Source organism: Lipotes vexillifer, unplaced genomic scaffold, assembly GCF_000442215.2.
Source record: "Lipotes vexillifer unplaced genomic scaffold, Lipotes_vexillifer_v1.1 scaffold684, whole genome shotgun sequence".
Classification (NCBI taxonomy): Eukaryota; Metazoa; Chordata; class Mammalia; order Artiodactyla; family Lipotidae; genus Lipotes; species Lipotes vexillifer.
In genome coordinates this window covers 36,163-53,383 of record NW_006797362.1, presented here as the reverse complement: position 1 = coordinate 53,383, position 17,221 = coordinate 36,163, and the positions used below count along the sequence as shown (strand labels likewise).

The 17,221-nt window shown below is 37.5% G+C and overlaps 1 protein-coding gene across 1 annotated transcript in view; it reads left to right on the top strand.

Annotated features, from left to right (window-relative positions):
• Positions 1-900: 900 nt before the first annotated feature.
• The window catches only part of SYNJ2BP (synaptojanin 2 binding protein), a 36,648-nt gene continuing 20,327 nt past the window's right edge, over positions 901-17,221 (top strand). Inside the window, exon 1 of the mRNA XM_007469288.1 lies at positions 901-1,060. Coding sequence (XP_007469350.1) covers positions 997-1,060 — 64 coding nt within the window. The 5' untranslated portion in view covers positions 901-996. The remainder of the gene's footprint in view (positions 1,061-17,221) is intronic.

The following is a 17,221-nucleotide window of genomic DNA, read 5'->3' as shown; positions in this document are numbered from 1 at the left end:
TTACTGTGTTTAAAAAAAAAAAAAAAAAGATTGAATTTTCCCTGTTTTCCCTGTTACCAAAAGGAAGAGACCTTTACCCCTCTCCCCTTTCATAGAGAATTTTCTTGAACTAATTTGTAATTATAAATCCTTCCTATGTCTCTTTTTATGTATATAAGTCTTAAAAGCTAAACAAGCCTCTTACCAGGTACAACTCAGTAAAGTTTTTCTTAAGGTCCTGGGAGCCAACTCTGAAATCTAAATATCCAGGAAGATAGTGCCCCATATCCTCGCACCACAGAAGTTAGCCTAGGCTCGTTGCTCCAAGCTAAAAGTACCTTCTTGTCACAGAAATAGAAAAGTTTTCTTTTTCCCTTCGATAATGGCAATTAACAAACACAAATGGCTACCCCAAGCGTGACCTACCAAAGAAGGTACAGCAACCGGTGTGGTTACGTAGTACTCTTACATGAGAACATGCACGTAATGGATTGTATCTGCTTGTCTATAAAAAAGGGTGAGATTTCTTTCTTTGCAATCGCATTAGCAATTGCCTGTGACACCCATCCCAGTCTGGTTCAAGGCTTACTGAATAATATAATTTTTTTTCTACATTTGGTAAGATTTTCTGAGATGGCAGGAGATCTTAGTTTTCATTTTTCGTTGACAATATCAATTCATTTATGTCTCTTACCTTCCCTATCCCTACCTGCTCCCCCACCTCCCCCCACCCCACCCCCACCACCACTCCGCCCCGAATAGTAAATCAGGATAGAAATGCGCTCCTTACTCACCTCACAGTTTGCTTTGACCACCAGGTGAGATAACGCTTCAGAGCGGCAGCCAGAACCACGACTCCCAGCATTCCTGGCGCTCGCCGCTCTCCTGGCTTCCTCTTCCGGTTCGGGGGCTACTGAAAACGAAAGTGCAATGCTGTGGCCGCCGCCGGGGTGATTTTCACCTTCGCCTGTGCGAGCCCTCGCTGACCCAGGTTGGGAAGCCAGACAAGAGTAAAATATGAACGGAAGAGTGGATTACTTGGTTACTGAGGAAGAGATCAATCTCACTAGAGGACCCTCAGGTATGTGCAGAAATGATCATCGCTGGCAGTAGGGTATTTGAGGCTGTAATTGCAGAGCGTACACCTCTTCTGCAGAGCCAGATTCTTTTGGCCTCGGAGAAGGCAGGCCCCAACGGAGATATTTCCTGCAACGCTTGTGAGCACATAGAAGGCTATATTGGCATCCAGCGTTATCCTGAGACGGATCTGAGGAGTCCACCTCATTTTGTAGTCGGGTTACCACATATATTTATAGTCAGGAAGAGTTTCTTTCTGCTAACGGTACTAGAAAATCCTACTTTTTAGCCAGCACCCGTGAACACCACACCCTTCCTTCCGTTTGCCTGCTCTATCCCTGTTTCTATGAGATACAGTTTAGTAAAAATGGGAGCATAAACGGTGTGTACTGTAAATGCATAGCCGTTTTCTTGGTGCTAGTATCCCTCCCTCCCTCCTTTCATTTCTGGGAAATTCATTTAGACGGTCAACTGGAATGTTAAACCAGAAAGAGACCTTAGAGATCTACTACAGATGTTCCCAAAGCTGGTTTCGCCTCAAAATTATCCAAGGTTTTTTGGTTTTTCTTTTCTTCTTTTTTTTTAAAAAAAGAGGTTAATTCCTAGGACCCACCTCTGTGAATTTGGATTCAATGCAGATGTTTCTTTGGTCCTTTTCATCCCTTCCTTCTTTCCCACAAGCCCGTCATGTGATTCCGATACTACCAAATCTTCACTTTCACCTACAGTGCTCTTATCTCCTGATGCACTTCACTCCATTAGGCTCTTAATAGTACTACATGCTGCCCACTTGGGCTTTTGTTGGTTCCTTTACAGCTGTCTAGTGTATCAATTAAGAGCTTTAGCTTTGGGCTTATGTGGGTCCAAAAATGGTATCTAACTTCTTACTAGTTTTTTGATATTTATTAACTAACTTTACTGATGTAAGACTTAATTTCTCATATGTAAAGTGTGCATGATAATAGAGTACGCTTCCTATGGTTATGAGAATGAAATCAGTTAATCTATGTAAAATATTTAGAACATTGTGTGCTAAGCACTGTGTGTTCACTACTATTGTTGTTTTTATTGTTAGTAGATAAATGGTTAGGTTAACACAGTAAATCCTGCTAAATACTGTTATTTCAAGAGTCTCCAACAACTCATCAAGTAGCATGAGCTCTATCGGAAATAATTTTTTAAGTCTTTCACTCCTTTCTGTTTCCATCATCACTACTTAGACCAGTCCATCTTTTCCTATCTGGAATTTTGCAGTAGCTTGACCACCACTCATAGATTATTTTTCATAAAATATGGCTTTCTGAATCATCCATGCTTTGTCTTCTTTCTTGTTACAAAAAAATTGGAAATCAACTCTACTTATGAGAGTGTAATTTATTGCTAATCTGCATGGTTTAATGTCATGCTTCATACGATCTCCTAAACTTTTGTCAGAGGCTCATTCAGTGTGCCCAAGTCTCTTAGGTACATTTTTCTTATTTTATGTAAGTTTCTCCTTCTCTCCCTGTTAATGGTTATTGACTTTTGAGGCTGACATGGAAAATTATTGTTAAACCAAAATCTGTTTTTCTGTACTTTTCATCCATTGGTACTTGTTCTTCTCCTAGGGCCAACTGAAACAGTGGTAGTTCATTTTCTGATTGCCTTGCAAGTATTTAAAGGCATCTGGTTGTTCTCCTGTTTTGTCTTTTCCTTCTACAGCCTAAATATCCCTAGTTGTTACATTAGCTCTCTTGTGATGTGATTTGAAGTTTGATTCTTGTCTCTTGCTTAAGAATTTAACGTATTTTGATATGGTCCTTTTGCTGCAGTATCCACAGTATTTTCAGGATCTCCTGACTGGAGCAGAGCAGAACTCTGATATTCTCTTGCATATTCCAGTCACTAAATATTTAAAAATTTTAGTGTAATATCACTTCACCTTTTTTGGCATTTACGTAACAGTGTTGATTAATGTTCAGCTCACTATTCACTGAAATTTCTGATCCTATTGATCTTGCAGACCTGAAGTTCCTAGTGTTACCATTTTTCTGCATTATTAGAATTAGGACAAACGTCAAAGGACTGATTAAGAATAATTGTATATGCTAATATATCTCACCTCAGAGTTGTTTAATTTCTGTTTTGTATGTGCATTTATTCAAAAATGAATGAATTTATTCACCTAGTGACTTTTAATTTTTTCTAAGCATTTCATGTTTTACTCATATAAGTTGATAAACTTAAAAGTTTAGATGAGTAGAGCCACAAACTTGGATAAAAACAGTCATTTGAAGTTTGATTAGTTCATTTAACGAGGTTCCAAGTTTCTGTTATCACCTCCCAAAGCTAGTTACCTGCTATGTGGTATTCCTAAGAAGTCTCACAGTCTAACTCTGCTTTTCCTCACTGTGCCATCATGAAGATACATAGGGAAGAAGTCAGTTATCACCACTAGAAGCTTCCGGTAATTTTGGTAGTCCCATAGTGTTCTTTCTTTCTCTAGAAGAAATATGAAAAGCCTATAGTTCCAAGTCTGCATTTCTGTTTGTAGTCAGCATTGTCACTCTTTGTTTCAATACAGCGTCCTTTGTAGGGACCTGATAGTTTAATCAGGTAACTGCAAGAATGTATATACTTTTGCCCTTTTGTGTCAGTGTTCTGTCAGGAGCAAGAGTCTTGGGTAATTCTAGTGTTTAGGCCCATTTGCAAGGCAAATGAACCTATTCTGTCTGATCTTGCTTACTGCAAGGGAAGTAAAATCTTGGGGAAATTATGACAATGAAGTGAGTATCTGGTGAGGCAAAAGGAAGCTTGGTACGTAGCTTGACATCTATCCTATGCCTACTTCCTCAGCCATGTAAGGAGAGGCTTAGGCTGGACGACTTTGTAAGTTTCTTCCACTTCCAAGAGTTCATGATTCTTTGGCCATGTGTTGTTTTATGGTTCCTGCCATTTTGAACCAGCAGTAGGTGGTCTGAAGAATCAATCACAGTCTCAAATGAAATGCCCTCAAGGGTTTGAAGAGTTTACTTTTTATCCTTTATGGAACACTCTTCTTTCTATGGGCATCCAGCTTGATTATAGTCTCGAAGCCTCCCACTTTTATCAACTTGAGAGTTCTTAATGTTGGAAAGACTCAGTTACTCTAAGAAGTATGACAAGAATCTAATTTACCTTTTTTTACTGTAACAGGTACATATTGGCCATAAAGACAACCCTACTTCATGTTGCATATTAGGATTCCTTGTTCAGGACTGAGTTATCAGTGAGTTTCGGCAAGTTGCTCCCGATTACCACCTTTAAAGAGGGAACAGAATCTCTATTTTTCTACTTTCTTTCAAGGAGTTGCAGAGGGTAATGGGTTGGTACAATGTTTTAATAATGAATAATTAAGGGAGTATTCTCTTTCTGGCAGTGTGCTAGTTACTTTTTATATATATATAAATTTTTTTTCTTCACAACCACCGTGAATGGTGATTAATCCACATTATTAATTGAGGAAATTGTCTCTCAGAGAGGTTAAGGATTTGCCCAAGTTCTAAAGCCAGTAAGTTTCAAAAGCCAGGAATTTAACCCAGATCTGTTGATTATAGTGTTCCATATACTACCTCCCACTATAGTAGCTATGTCTAAGGAGTTGGCTCCCAGCCTTTCTCCTGACCTTTATTTTGTTATCATGCCTTATTTCCAGAATGATTTGAGGCATCTTATGACTAACACAATCCACAGTGGAAACTTCTTACAGTTTTCTGTTGACAGAGCTGACAGCGTATCAAGGTGAGAACCTAAAAGCAAGAAACCTCATTAAGTCCAAGCATTTAAGCCTCTACATACCTGCCGTGTGCTTTGTGTTTAACCCTGAGACTGTTGCTAACAGTTTTCTGACCCTTCATATGCCAAATAGATCTGAGAATAAAGTGCTCTATCCTTGCCCTATTTTCTCTTTTTATTTTTTTATTTTTATTTTTATTTTTTTTTGAGGTACACGGGCCTCTCAGTGCTGTGGCATCTCCTGTTGAGGAGCACAGGCTCCAGACGCGCAGGCTCAGCGGCCATGGCTCACGGGCCCAGCCGCTCCACGGCATGTGGGATCTTCCCAGACCGGGGCACGAACCCGTGTCCCCTGCATTGGCAGGCAGACTCTCAACCACTGCACCACCAGGGAAGCCCCCTACTTTCTCTTGATTATGTGAAGTCTAGCCCTCATTGAATTTATGTTCCAGTGGAGATATGACATTCACATGTACAAAGTTAAATCTCAGTGCAGAGGTGCAGATGGTTAAGGACTGTGATGAGCATGTATGTAATAGGAGGACAAAGGAAGTGTGTAGAGAGGTATGTTAATCTAACCCTGTGCTAGAAAAGGTGAAAGGATGGAGGCATTGGTGGGGGCCAGACTGATCAATTACAAGAAGGTGGAACTTATGTTGCTCTTATAGACAAGCTTTAGGCTAGTGCCACAACCAGGGATGGCCTAAGGAGAAATAGAGAAAAGAAAATAAGTAAGCATATTCTGAGATGAGTGAATAAACCAGCCTGGATAGAAGGAAGGGTTCATTTAGGAGAGTTAAGGGAGAAGAGGTTGCTAAGATAGGTAGAGACTGGATTATGAAAAGTTCTCAATGCTGGTGTGAAAACTTAACCTTTCTCTAAGATACCATCTTGATTCCTTCCCCTTCCTATTCATTCATTGATTAAGATTCAATTTAAGAGTCACCTCCTCCAGGAAGCCTTCTTTACCCAGGCTAGATGCCCCCTTATTATGAATCTCAGACACCATTTATTGTCTGTCATGTATTGCCAAACTAAGCACTTTGTCTCGTCTACTCCCAGCAAGGAATAAATGGTTATTATCCCATTTTGCAAAGGAGAAAACCTTGACTCTCATCACACAACTCTTTAAGTGGCAGAGTTAAGAATTGGATCCAGCGCAGACCTACTAGAGAATGGACTTGAGGATACGGGGAGGGGGAAGGGTAAGCTGGGACAAAGTGAGAGAGTGGCATGGACGTATATACACTACCAAATGTAAAATAGATAGCTAGTGGGAAGCAGCCACATAGCACAGGAAGATCAGCTCAGTGCTTTGTGACCACCTAGAGGGGTGGGATAGGGAGGGTGGGAGGGAGGGAGATGCAAGAGGGAAGAGATATGGGGATATATGTATATGTATAGCTGATTCACTTTTATAAAGCAGAAACTAACACACAACTGTAAAGTAATTATATGCCAATAAAGATGTTAAAAAAAAAAAAAAGAATTGGATCCAGGTCTATGTGACTTAAAAATCCAGGCTCTGAACGATCCTAGAAAGATCACAGAGTCCTGTGGGAACACAGAGAGAAAAAAATAGCGTTATTTCTATATTTGATTCCTTACTTGTGTCTCCTCTTCCCTCTACTTCAGTCTGAGCTCTTCTGATTAAAAGGATATATATTTCATCTCTTGTTTTCCTAATGCCTTGCCTGGTACATGACACAAAGTGGTCAGTAAATGTTCATGAAATGACTAGGCAAATTGATGAATATCAGAAAAGTATAATAGGATGTTGTTATAGAAAGATAACCAGTAACATGGTCTATTTCAGCTTTCAAAAAGTCATAAACAAGGTTCTCCACTAAATACAATTTAAGAGAGAAGAATCAGTTTGGTCATAATGTGATATAATGGTAGGAAACTGACTAACATTCCAGAAACAAGGAGATGGAATAAGTGGAAAAACAGAGAGTGAGAAAAGTATATGATACAAAGAATGTGTCTCTAAAGATTGCTTCAAGGATCAATCTTACTAAGAATTTTTTCAAGATAGAAGTAGAAAGGCAAGCTGATAGATGCTCAACTATAGAAACATTTTGTAAAGCCATGTGACTAGGCAACAAAGTAGCCAATGATTGTATTTGAGTAAATGCAAAATTATTTATTGACGAAAACTATCTATACTTGATTGATTGAATCAGAACAAACTTGGTTTCAGGAGGCTCAGAAATAAAGGGAAGCTGTTTTAAAAAATATTCATTTAGTTTACTATGTACACTATGATTAGGAATCATTGATAGTAGGATAAAAAATAAGAAATGATCCCTATTTTTAAGAATTTTGCAGTTCAGTAGGAGGATAATTATGGTAGGCATGTGCTAACTATCCTCAAGAGGTAGAATATCCAAAGACTTATGGACCTTCATAAGATATGTTCCCAGTAGAGTCAGACTCAGTGGAACATTTCAGACAGAAGACCAAAGGAAATACTCAATGCCTTTAGGAAGTGTCTTAGAAACGAATTAGATAATGTCATTCTCCCCTTGTACAAAACTATGGTGTTTTCATGCCTGTTGCTATGCACAGCTTACCATATATTGGGCAAGAAGCAGCAGAATAAGAGAAAATTGAAAAGAGGGCAACAGATAGGGTATAAATTTTAATATCAGGCAAAAATTAAGAGATCGAAACATTTTGAAAGCAAGGGAGCAAGTAGAGACGTGATCTAGTAGAGACCGGATATACAAATTCAGTGCTTGCAAAAGGGCTTATCCTGGAGTGAGAGAATAAGGATGCTGTCTACTGAAGAAAATGCACAATCTAAATGTTGAGAAAATGCACAATCTAAATGTTTTATTTGGCTTTCTTTCTGAGGACTTCAAGCCCAGAAGACAGCCTCTCAGATACCTCTGAGGGACTGCTCCCAAGAGGTAAGGGATGAGCCAGAATATATAGGGGTTTTGAGACAAAGGCCAGGTAGTCAGAACATCAAAAGATTACCGTTAATGATAGAAAACCAGATATCTCAAGTTAGGGAATTTAGGGCTTTTCTACGTATGGAAAGATGCAAGTCTGGGCTCATTGAAAGCGTTCCTTTGATACACACCTTAGCTATCTAGGGCCAGTATCCTGTTCTTTCCCATCCTGAGTCCCCTCAGGGTGCACCATTGGGCATGTCTGCAGTGGCTCAGGGCTTGGCAGTGGGTCAGCCCCTTTGTCTCCATCCTGAGTTCCTTCAGGGCTCATTGTCAGGAGCAGCTGTAATTTGATGGCTTGATGGTTACAACATCCTTTGTTTACCAAAATGGCAGGCAACAGTTTTCACACGCAGTCCCTCCCCTTGGTTGTAAATTCGACCAACGTTTGGGAGACATTTCATGACTGATTTTTGTCCCACAGTGCTAGGAAGGCTCATTCCTAGATCAGGCAAAGATTCTCTTGATATGCCACTCAACGTGCCAATTTCTGGATTAGGCCCTGTTGATAATTTAAAATTCTCTGGATCCCCCGTCTTACTAGTTTATTATGATCCAGGAAATGTTTTCCCTTGTTGCTTCTTCCCATACCTAGAGTTGCACTATTACAATTATTCTGTATAGAGTTATATAGGTTTAACTCTCAAGACATTACTAATTTTGTTGGGGGCCTGGGGTAATGCAGGAGACAACAATCTTATAAAATAGACAGGATATAAGTAATATGGCTAGTAACATTAACAAAGTCATAGTGCAGCAGAGAGACAAAAAGCACAAATAATTTGGAAACAAAGAGAACAAATTAAAATGATAATATAACTAGTTGTAATCTGGTTGCAATAAACCATCAAGTCCACAGGAAAGCCAGCTGGAGAAGCCAAATTCTGGAGGGATCAGGAATAGGTAGATCAATGCCTACCTAGATATTTGAAAGAGAAACTTAGGAGCAATAAAAAGAGGCCCAGATGTACGTCCTGGCATGTACTGAATGAAACATCTTTGGTCTGTATTGACTGAAAAAAAAAAATGCACAACCTAAAAGTCGAGAGTTATGTTTTATTTAGCAGACGAAACTGGACTTAAGCCTGGGATGCAGCCTCTCAGATAGCTCTGAGAGTCTGCTCTGAAGGGGTAAGGGAGGAGCCAGGACACATAGGAGTTCTTGCAACAAAGACCAGGTAGTCAGAACATCAAAAGGTTACTGTTAAGTAAAGAAAACCAGACATCTGAAGTTAAGGAATTTAGTGCTTTTCTATGTATGGGAAGATGCAAAAGTCTGGGCTCATTGAAATCATTCCTTTGATATGCACCTCAGCTATCTGGGGCCAGTATCCTGTGCTTTCTCACCCCAAGTCTCCTCAGGGTGCATCACTGGAGGTGGCTGACTGCTTGATGGCAGGCATGCTGCTTCCATCCTGAGTTTCCTCAGGGCTCACTGTCACGGGCAGCTATAATGTGATGGCTCGATGGCTGCAACAACCTTTGTTTACAGTGTTGCAGGCAATATTTTTTTCATTCTCACAGGCCATATTCTTTGTCGCCTCCATCAGATGAGGCACCAGGATGGACAGGGACGGACCATGGGTGTAATACATTTTTGTTGCTGCACTATCTTTCTGTTTCTTTGAGGTTTAAGATTTTTCCCTCTTTCTCTCTTTGTCTTGTTACTCTCTTTTGGGAGAAGTAACAAATAACTGACATATTTCATCTTTGGACCAGAGAGTCTCCAGGGAATATAATAGTTTTGGGTGAAAAGATGTCTAGTCATTTATCCTCTTGAATCACTTGTTTGAATCATTCATTCATTCTTTCTTTCAATCTACACATTTATTGAGCAATGACTGTAGGGCAAGTTTCTGTGCTAGGCACTGTGGATACAAAGAGAACTGAATTTTAATATAATTGCAGTGAGCAGTAAAGCATAGTGATTAAGAGCCAGAATGCCTGTGTTACTAGCTATGTGCCTTGGGCAAGTTACCTCACTTCTATATACTTTGGTTTCCTTAGCTATAAAATGAGAGTATTAACAGCACCTATTCAGACTTGTGAGAATTAAATGGGGGTTTTGTTTTGTTTTGTTTTACAGATACTTTTATAGTGTTGATTCTGTATCAGGCACTCTTCTAAGCAGTTTACCAAAGATAACTCATTTAATTAATTTAATGGTGCCTGTCATTACTGCTGCTGTGTGGAAAATAGATTTCAGAGGAGCAAGAGTTGAGTCATCCAGGAAAGCCAGGATAACCTATGTCATAGGCATTTTAGGGACATTGGGCTTCCCCTTCTATATTTCCCTCCTTTCCTTTTGTGCCTTCTTTTTCAGGTTATGAAAAAGCCTGCTAGAGGCTCACAGAGACGTTATTAACCTTGCTGCATTTCCCCAGAATTAGAAACGTTAGGAATTCCTGACTTAGGTATTACTTCCAGTGGCTTTAACAGTTGCTTGCCACCAACTGAGGTTTGTATGTGTCCTAGGTACTGGGTGGGCACAGGAGATACAAAATTGAAAAAAAGCCAATCCCCTGTGCATGGATGTTTATAGCAGCTTTATTCATCATTGGAACTATTGGTAATTACTGCAATAGTGTAAAGAGTTAATTAAACAAGTAATTTCAGTGAAATGTGTTTCTAGGCAAAAGGAAGAAGACATCGAAAATCTTGGAGACATGGAACAGCTGTGTGTGTGGAAGGGTGAAAAGCAGGGAGGTCGTAATTATTATTTTTTTAAATTAAGACTTTATTTATTTAGAGCAGTTTTTGTTTCACAGCAAAATTGAGAAGGTACAGAGATTTCCCATATCCCCCATCCCCACATATGCATAGCCTCCCCCATTATTGACATCCCCCACCAGAGAGGTACATTTGTTACAATTGATGAACCTACATTGATTGTAAATACCCAAAGTCCATAGTTCATATTACGGTTCACTCTTGGTGTTGTACATTCTATGGGAATGTATGAATGTACATTGTACAAATGTATAATGACCTATGTCCATCATTATGATATCATACAGAGTATTTTCACTACCTTTGATCCTCTGTGCTTCACCTATATATCCCTCTCTTCCCTCCTAACCCTAGTAACCACTGATCTTTGCCTTTTCCAGAGTGTCATATAGTTGAAACCATACAGTATGTAGCCTTTCCAGATTGGCTTTTTTCACTGAGTAATATGCATTTAAGGATCCCCATATCTTTTCATGGCTTGATAGTCCATTTCTTTTTAGTGCTAAATAATATTCCATTCTCTGGATGTACTACACTTTATCCATTCATTTACTGAAGGAGTTTTGGTTCCTCTAAGTTTGAGTAATTATGAATAAAGTTGCTGTAAATATTCATGCATAGGTTTTTGTGTGGACGTAAGTTTTTGACTCCATTGGGTAAATACCAAGGAATGCAATTGCTGGATCATATGGTAAGAGTATGTTTAGTTTTGTAAGAAACTGCCAAACTGTCTTCAAAAGTGGCTGTACCATTTTGCATTCCCACCAGCAGTCAGTGAAAGTTCCTGTAACTGCACATCCTCACCAGCATTTGGTGTTATCAGTGTCCTGAATTTTGGCTATTCTGATAGGTGAGTAGTGGTATCCGATTGTTGTTTTTATTTGCATTTCCCTGATGACATATGATATGGAGCATCTTTTCATGTGCTTATTTGACATCTGTAGATCTTCTTTGGTGAGGGCAATTATTAAGTTTTTTTGTTACTGTATAGTGTAGAGCAGGGAGGGTCCAAAGCTGGCTAGAAAGGTAGGTTATGAGGATTTTGAGTTTAAACTTCATCTTCTATATCAGCATTTTTCAGTTCTTTTTAACTTTCAACTTTCATTCACATTAACATCTTGAGACTGTGCTTAGAATTTAAAAAAAAATCATTTTATCATATTTGCATTGAAAAGATACTGTGTGAGAAGTAGGGTACTGTAATCACATTTTTTGCCCAATTATCACCAAATAATTGGTGCTTCACGTAACTTTAGACTGTCTTTTATTATTGATTAATAATAAGAGTCAATGATAGTTGCTTAGGATACTTGCATTTTTGCACTTAAGAATTACCAGATTCATTTTTAAATCAATTTTATTGCAGTATGATTGACATGTAATAACGTGCATTCATTTTAAGTGTAAAGTTCTAAGAAGTTTGGCGAATAATATACACATGTGTAATCATGACTCATCACTTTAGAAAATTCTCTGTGTGTTCCTGCAGTGGGCCCTTTCACCCCATCCTCTAGGCAACCACTGATCTGATTTCTATCACTGTAGATCAGTTTTGCCTAATATAGAACGTCATAGAAATGGTATCATATAGAGTGTATTTAGGCTTCTTTCACTAATCTATGCATTTATTTGTTATTACTGAGTAGTATTTCATTGTGTAAATATACCACATTATGATTATCCATTTACCTATTAATGGACTTTTGGGTTTCTGGGTTTTGATTATTAAAAATAAATCTGCTGTGAGTATTCATATGCAACTCTTGTGTAAACGTGTTTTAATTTGCCTTGATTAAATACCTAATAATTGGGAGTGGATTTGGTGGGTTTTATGGGTAAGTGTGTGTTTAGCTTTAAAAGAAACTGCCAAACTTTTTCAAAGTATGTGTGTCATTTTACAATTCTATCAGCCATGTATGACAGTTCCAGTTATCTCACATCCAACATTTGTCAACATTTGATATTATCATTCCTTTTTATTTTAGCCATCTTAGGGGTTGTGGAGTGGTTTTTTATTTGCATTTCCCAGATAACTAATGATGATGAGCATATTTTTATATGTTTATTGACCATTCATATATATTCTGAAGTATTTGTTTAAGTCGTTTACCCATTTTTATTGGATTGTTTGTTTTCTTATTACTGGATTGTAGGAGTTCTTTATATATTCTGGGCACAAGTCCTTTGTCATGTATGTGTTGCAGATATTTTCTTTCGGTTTGGCTTGCCTTTCCTTTTTGGGAAGCAGGGTTTGTGTTTTGAAGGCTAGAAGGCTTTTAAGTTTTATGAAGAACAGTTTGTCAAGGTGTTTTTTTTTTTCTTTTATGGTTGTGCTATTTGTGTAATGTCTAAGAAATCTTAAGTACCCCAAGGTAAAGAACATCTTCTTCTATGTTTTCTAATAGAAATGTTATAGATTAGCTTTTACATTTAGTTCCAAGATACATTTCAAATTAATTTATTTTGCATGTGTTTGAGTTAATCATTAAAATTCATTTTTATCTCTATCTCATATAGATACACAATTGTCCCAACACTTATTGAAAACATTATCTTTTCACCATTGAAATACATTATTATCTGTATCAAAAATCAATTGACCATTTATATGTGGGCCCAATATTGATCTCAATTTGATTCCATTAGCCTGTCTTTCTCTATACAAATACCATAGTATGTTGACAAATGTAGCTTTATAGTAAACCTTGAAATAAAGTGTGAGTCTTCCAATTTTGTTTCTTTTCAAAAATGTTTTGACTATTCTAGCACTTTAATAATATAAGTTTCAAAAAAAACCACCCCAGAGTATTAATTTCCATGTAAATTTTAGAACCAGCTTGTCAGTTTCTACAAATACATCTCTGTTGGATTTTGACTGGGATTGCATTAAAATTATCCATTTTATGAAATAATGCCATTTGCAGCACCATGGATGGATCTAGAGATTATCATACTAAGTGAAGTAAGTCAGAAAGAGACAAATACCATATATCACTTATATGTGGAAACTAAAATATGACACAAATGAACTTATCTATGAAACAGAAACAGACTCATAGACATAGAGAACAGACTTGTGGTTGCCAAGGGGGAGGGAGGGGAGGGGAGGGATAGATTGTGAGTTTGCGATTAGCAGATGCAAACTGTTATACATAGAATGGATGAACAACAAGATCCCACTGTATAGCACAGGGAACTATATTCAATACCCTGTGATAAACCATAATGGAAAAGAATATGAGAAAGAATGTGTGTGTGTGTATATATATATATAACTGAGTCACTTTTCTGTACAGCAGTAATATATATATATATATATATATATATATATATATATGTATGTATAACTGAATCACTTTACAGCAGAAATTAACACAACATTGTAAATGAACTATATGTCAATAAAAAAATAAAAATAAATAAAAATCCATTTTGATTTAGAGAGAATTGTATCTTAAAAGTACTAAGACGTCAAGTCCAGGACATGGTATATCTTCATTTATTTAGTTTTTTTATTGTTTCCACAGTTTTTAATATATGTTGATTTGTCATTCAACTAAAATGTTTTCTATTTTCCCTTATAATTTCATCTTTAACTCATAGGTTATTTGTTTTCCAAACATTTAGGGATTTTTAAGATATCTTATTGTTGAGGACAGTGTTTGTGTCCCTCCAAAATTCACATGTTGAAGCCCTAATCTCTAATGTGACTGTATTTGGAGACAGGGCCTTTACTGAAGTAATTAAGGTTAAATGAAGTTATGATGATAGGGCCCCGATCCTACAGAATTAGTGTCCTTATAGAAAGAGACCCAGAGAGCTCACTCTCTCTTTGTGTGTAACAAAGCAGTCATAGGACCAGAGAGCAAGATGGTGGCCACCTACAAGTTAAGAGAAGAGACCTTAGAATGAAATCTGTCTTGCTGGTACTTTGATCTTGGACTTCCTTAGCCTCCAGAACAGAATTTCTGTTAAGTCACTCAGTCTGTGGTATTTTGTTATGTCAGCCCAAGAAGACTAATACAGTTATTTTTGTTGATTTCTGATTCATTTCTGTCTTGAAATTTATTGAGACTTACTTTCTTGACCTACCATCAATCCTTGTGAACATTCCCTTTGCACTACAAAAGAATGTTTATTTTATAGTTGCTGAGTATGTTGTTCAGTAAATGTAAATTAGGTCAAGTTCATTCTTAGTGTTGTTCAAGTGTTCTGTATTTTTACTGACTTTTCTGTTTCCTTGTTGTATCAATTACTGAGGGAGAAATGTTGAAATCTACAGTAGTCCTTTTTGACTTGCCTTTTTCTCATTTCAGTTTTTGTTTCATTGATACTCAAATTCTGTTATTGGGTACATTCATATCTAGTGTTTCATCTTCTTATGAATTGACTCCTTTTTTATTAGGAAATGCCCCTTTTTATCCCTTGTAATATTCCTTTTTCCAAAGTTTACTTTTTATTAATACGGTCAGTCCAGCTGCTTAGTATATCTATGTTCATTCTTTTTATTTTAAGTTACATTTACCCATGTATTTATGATTTCTGGTGGTATTCATTCCTTCATAGAGATCCAAGTTTCCATTCAGTATTTTGTTTTTGCCTGAAGAATTTCCTTTAATATTTATCATAATGTAAATCTGCTTAAGACACATTCTGTCAGCTTTTGTTTTGCTGACAAAGTGTTTTTTTTTTGCCTTACTTTTTGAAGGCTGTATCCACTGGACATAGAATTATAAGTTAACTTGTATTTTTCTTTTAGCAATTTAAAGATGATGCTTCATTGACTTATGGCTTGCATAGTTTCTGAGGAGAAGTCTATTGTCATTCTTATCTTTACTCCTTTGTACTTAAGGTGTCCTTTTTCCCTGTGAACTACTTTTAAGATTTTCTCTTTATACATGGTTTTGAGCAATGTGATTATGATATGTCTTACTGTTTTTTTCTTTTGTATTTATCCTGATTGGGGTTTGTTGAGCTTCTTGGATCTGTTTGTTTATATTTTCATCACATTTGAGTCAGTTGTTTTCTTCAGACATTTTTTTCTATCTCTCTTTTTTCCTCTCCTTCTGGAACTCTAGTTACATATATATTAAACCATGTCCTGTTATCCCACTTGTTACTGTGGTTTCCCTATTATGTCTTCTCACTTACCTTTTATTCTGTGGTATCAAATCTGTTGTTACTCACATCTAGTATATTTTTCCTTCCAGATGTTCTAGTTTTCAAACGTATAAGTTTCATTTTCCTAAAAAAATCTTCCATTTTCATCAGTAGAACAGGATAGAGAGCCCAGAAATAAACCCATGCATATATGGTCAGTTAATTTATGACAAAGGAGCTAAGCGTATACAATGGAGGAAGGATAGTATCTTCAATAAATGATGTTGGGACTTTCCTGGTGGCGCAGTGGTTAAGAATCCGCCTGCCAATGCAGGGGACACGGGTTCAAGCCCTGGTCCGAGAAGATCCCACATGCCATGGAGCAACTAAGCCCGTGCGTCACAACTACTGAGCCTGCGCTCTAGAGCCCGTGAGCCACAACTACTGAGCCCACGTGCCACAGCTACTGAAGTCTGCACACCTAGAGCCCATGCTCCACAACAAGAGAAGCCACTGCAATGAGAAGCCTGAGCATGGCAACAAAGAGTAGCCCCCGGTCACCGCAACTAGAGAAAGCCTGTGTGCAGCAACAAAGACCCAACACAGCCAAAAATAAATAAATAAATAAATTTAACAACAACAAAAAAAAAGGATTTAAAAAATAAATAAATAAAAAATAAATGATGTTGGAAAAACTGGACAGCCACATGCAAAAGAATGCAACTGGCCTACTGTCTTACACCATGCACAAAAATCAGCTCAAAATGAAGTCAAAAGCAGCTTTGAGACTGGGAGAAAAGCTTCAATTTTCTCATTATGTTTGACTTCCTTTAATTATTTCCACATAGTTATAATAGCCTTTTAAACATCCTTGTCTGCTAGTTTCATCCTCTATTATTTCTGGTTGTTTCTACTGACCAGTTTTTTTCTTGATTCTAGGTCATGTTTTCTTGTTTCTTAGCATGTTAAATTTTTTTAATTAGATTCTGGATGTTGTGATTGTTACATTGTTCAGTGTCTGCATTTTGTTTTCTTACATTAACATTTTTAATATTACTTTGTTGAATTTGTTTTGGTAGGCAGTTAAGTAACTTGCAGGTCAGTTTCACCTCTTTAGACCTGTTTGTAAGCTTTTCTAGGGTGAGTGGAAAGTAGCATTCACTTCAGTGATAGTTGAGCCCTCCAAATGTTCTAAGTGGGTCTCCACTGAATTTCCTAGTGAATCACTTAGGATTTCAATTCTGGTTGGTCAAAATTTGGACGTCTCCCTGCCTTGCGTGAACTCTGAGAATTGTTCAGCCTATAACTTACTAGTTTTTATTTGTCTAGACTTGAGGAGTTCCACTCAATGTATACATGGCCTTTTGGAAAGACTCATGCAAATAAATACCTGGAGCTCTTTTTTTTTTTGTCTAACTTCCTCCTTTCCAGAACTTTGCCCTGCAACTTCCAGCAACCTCACCCTCCCCAAACTCTGATCCCCATTTCCTCCAACCAGTGAAGCTGCTAGATTCTATTTGGGTCTTACTCCCTGTGGTGGTGATTTAGAAATTGTCTACACACAGAAAGCTATGGTGATCATAGAGCTACATGGTTTTAATTCAGCAGCCTATTAAGAGGAA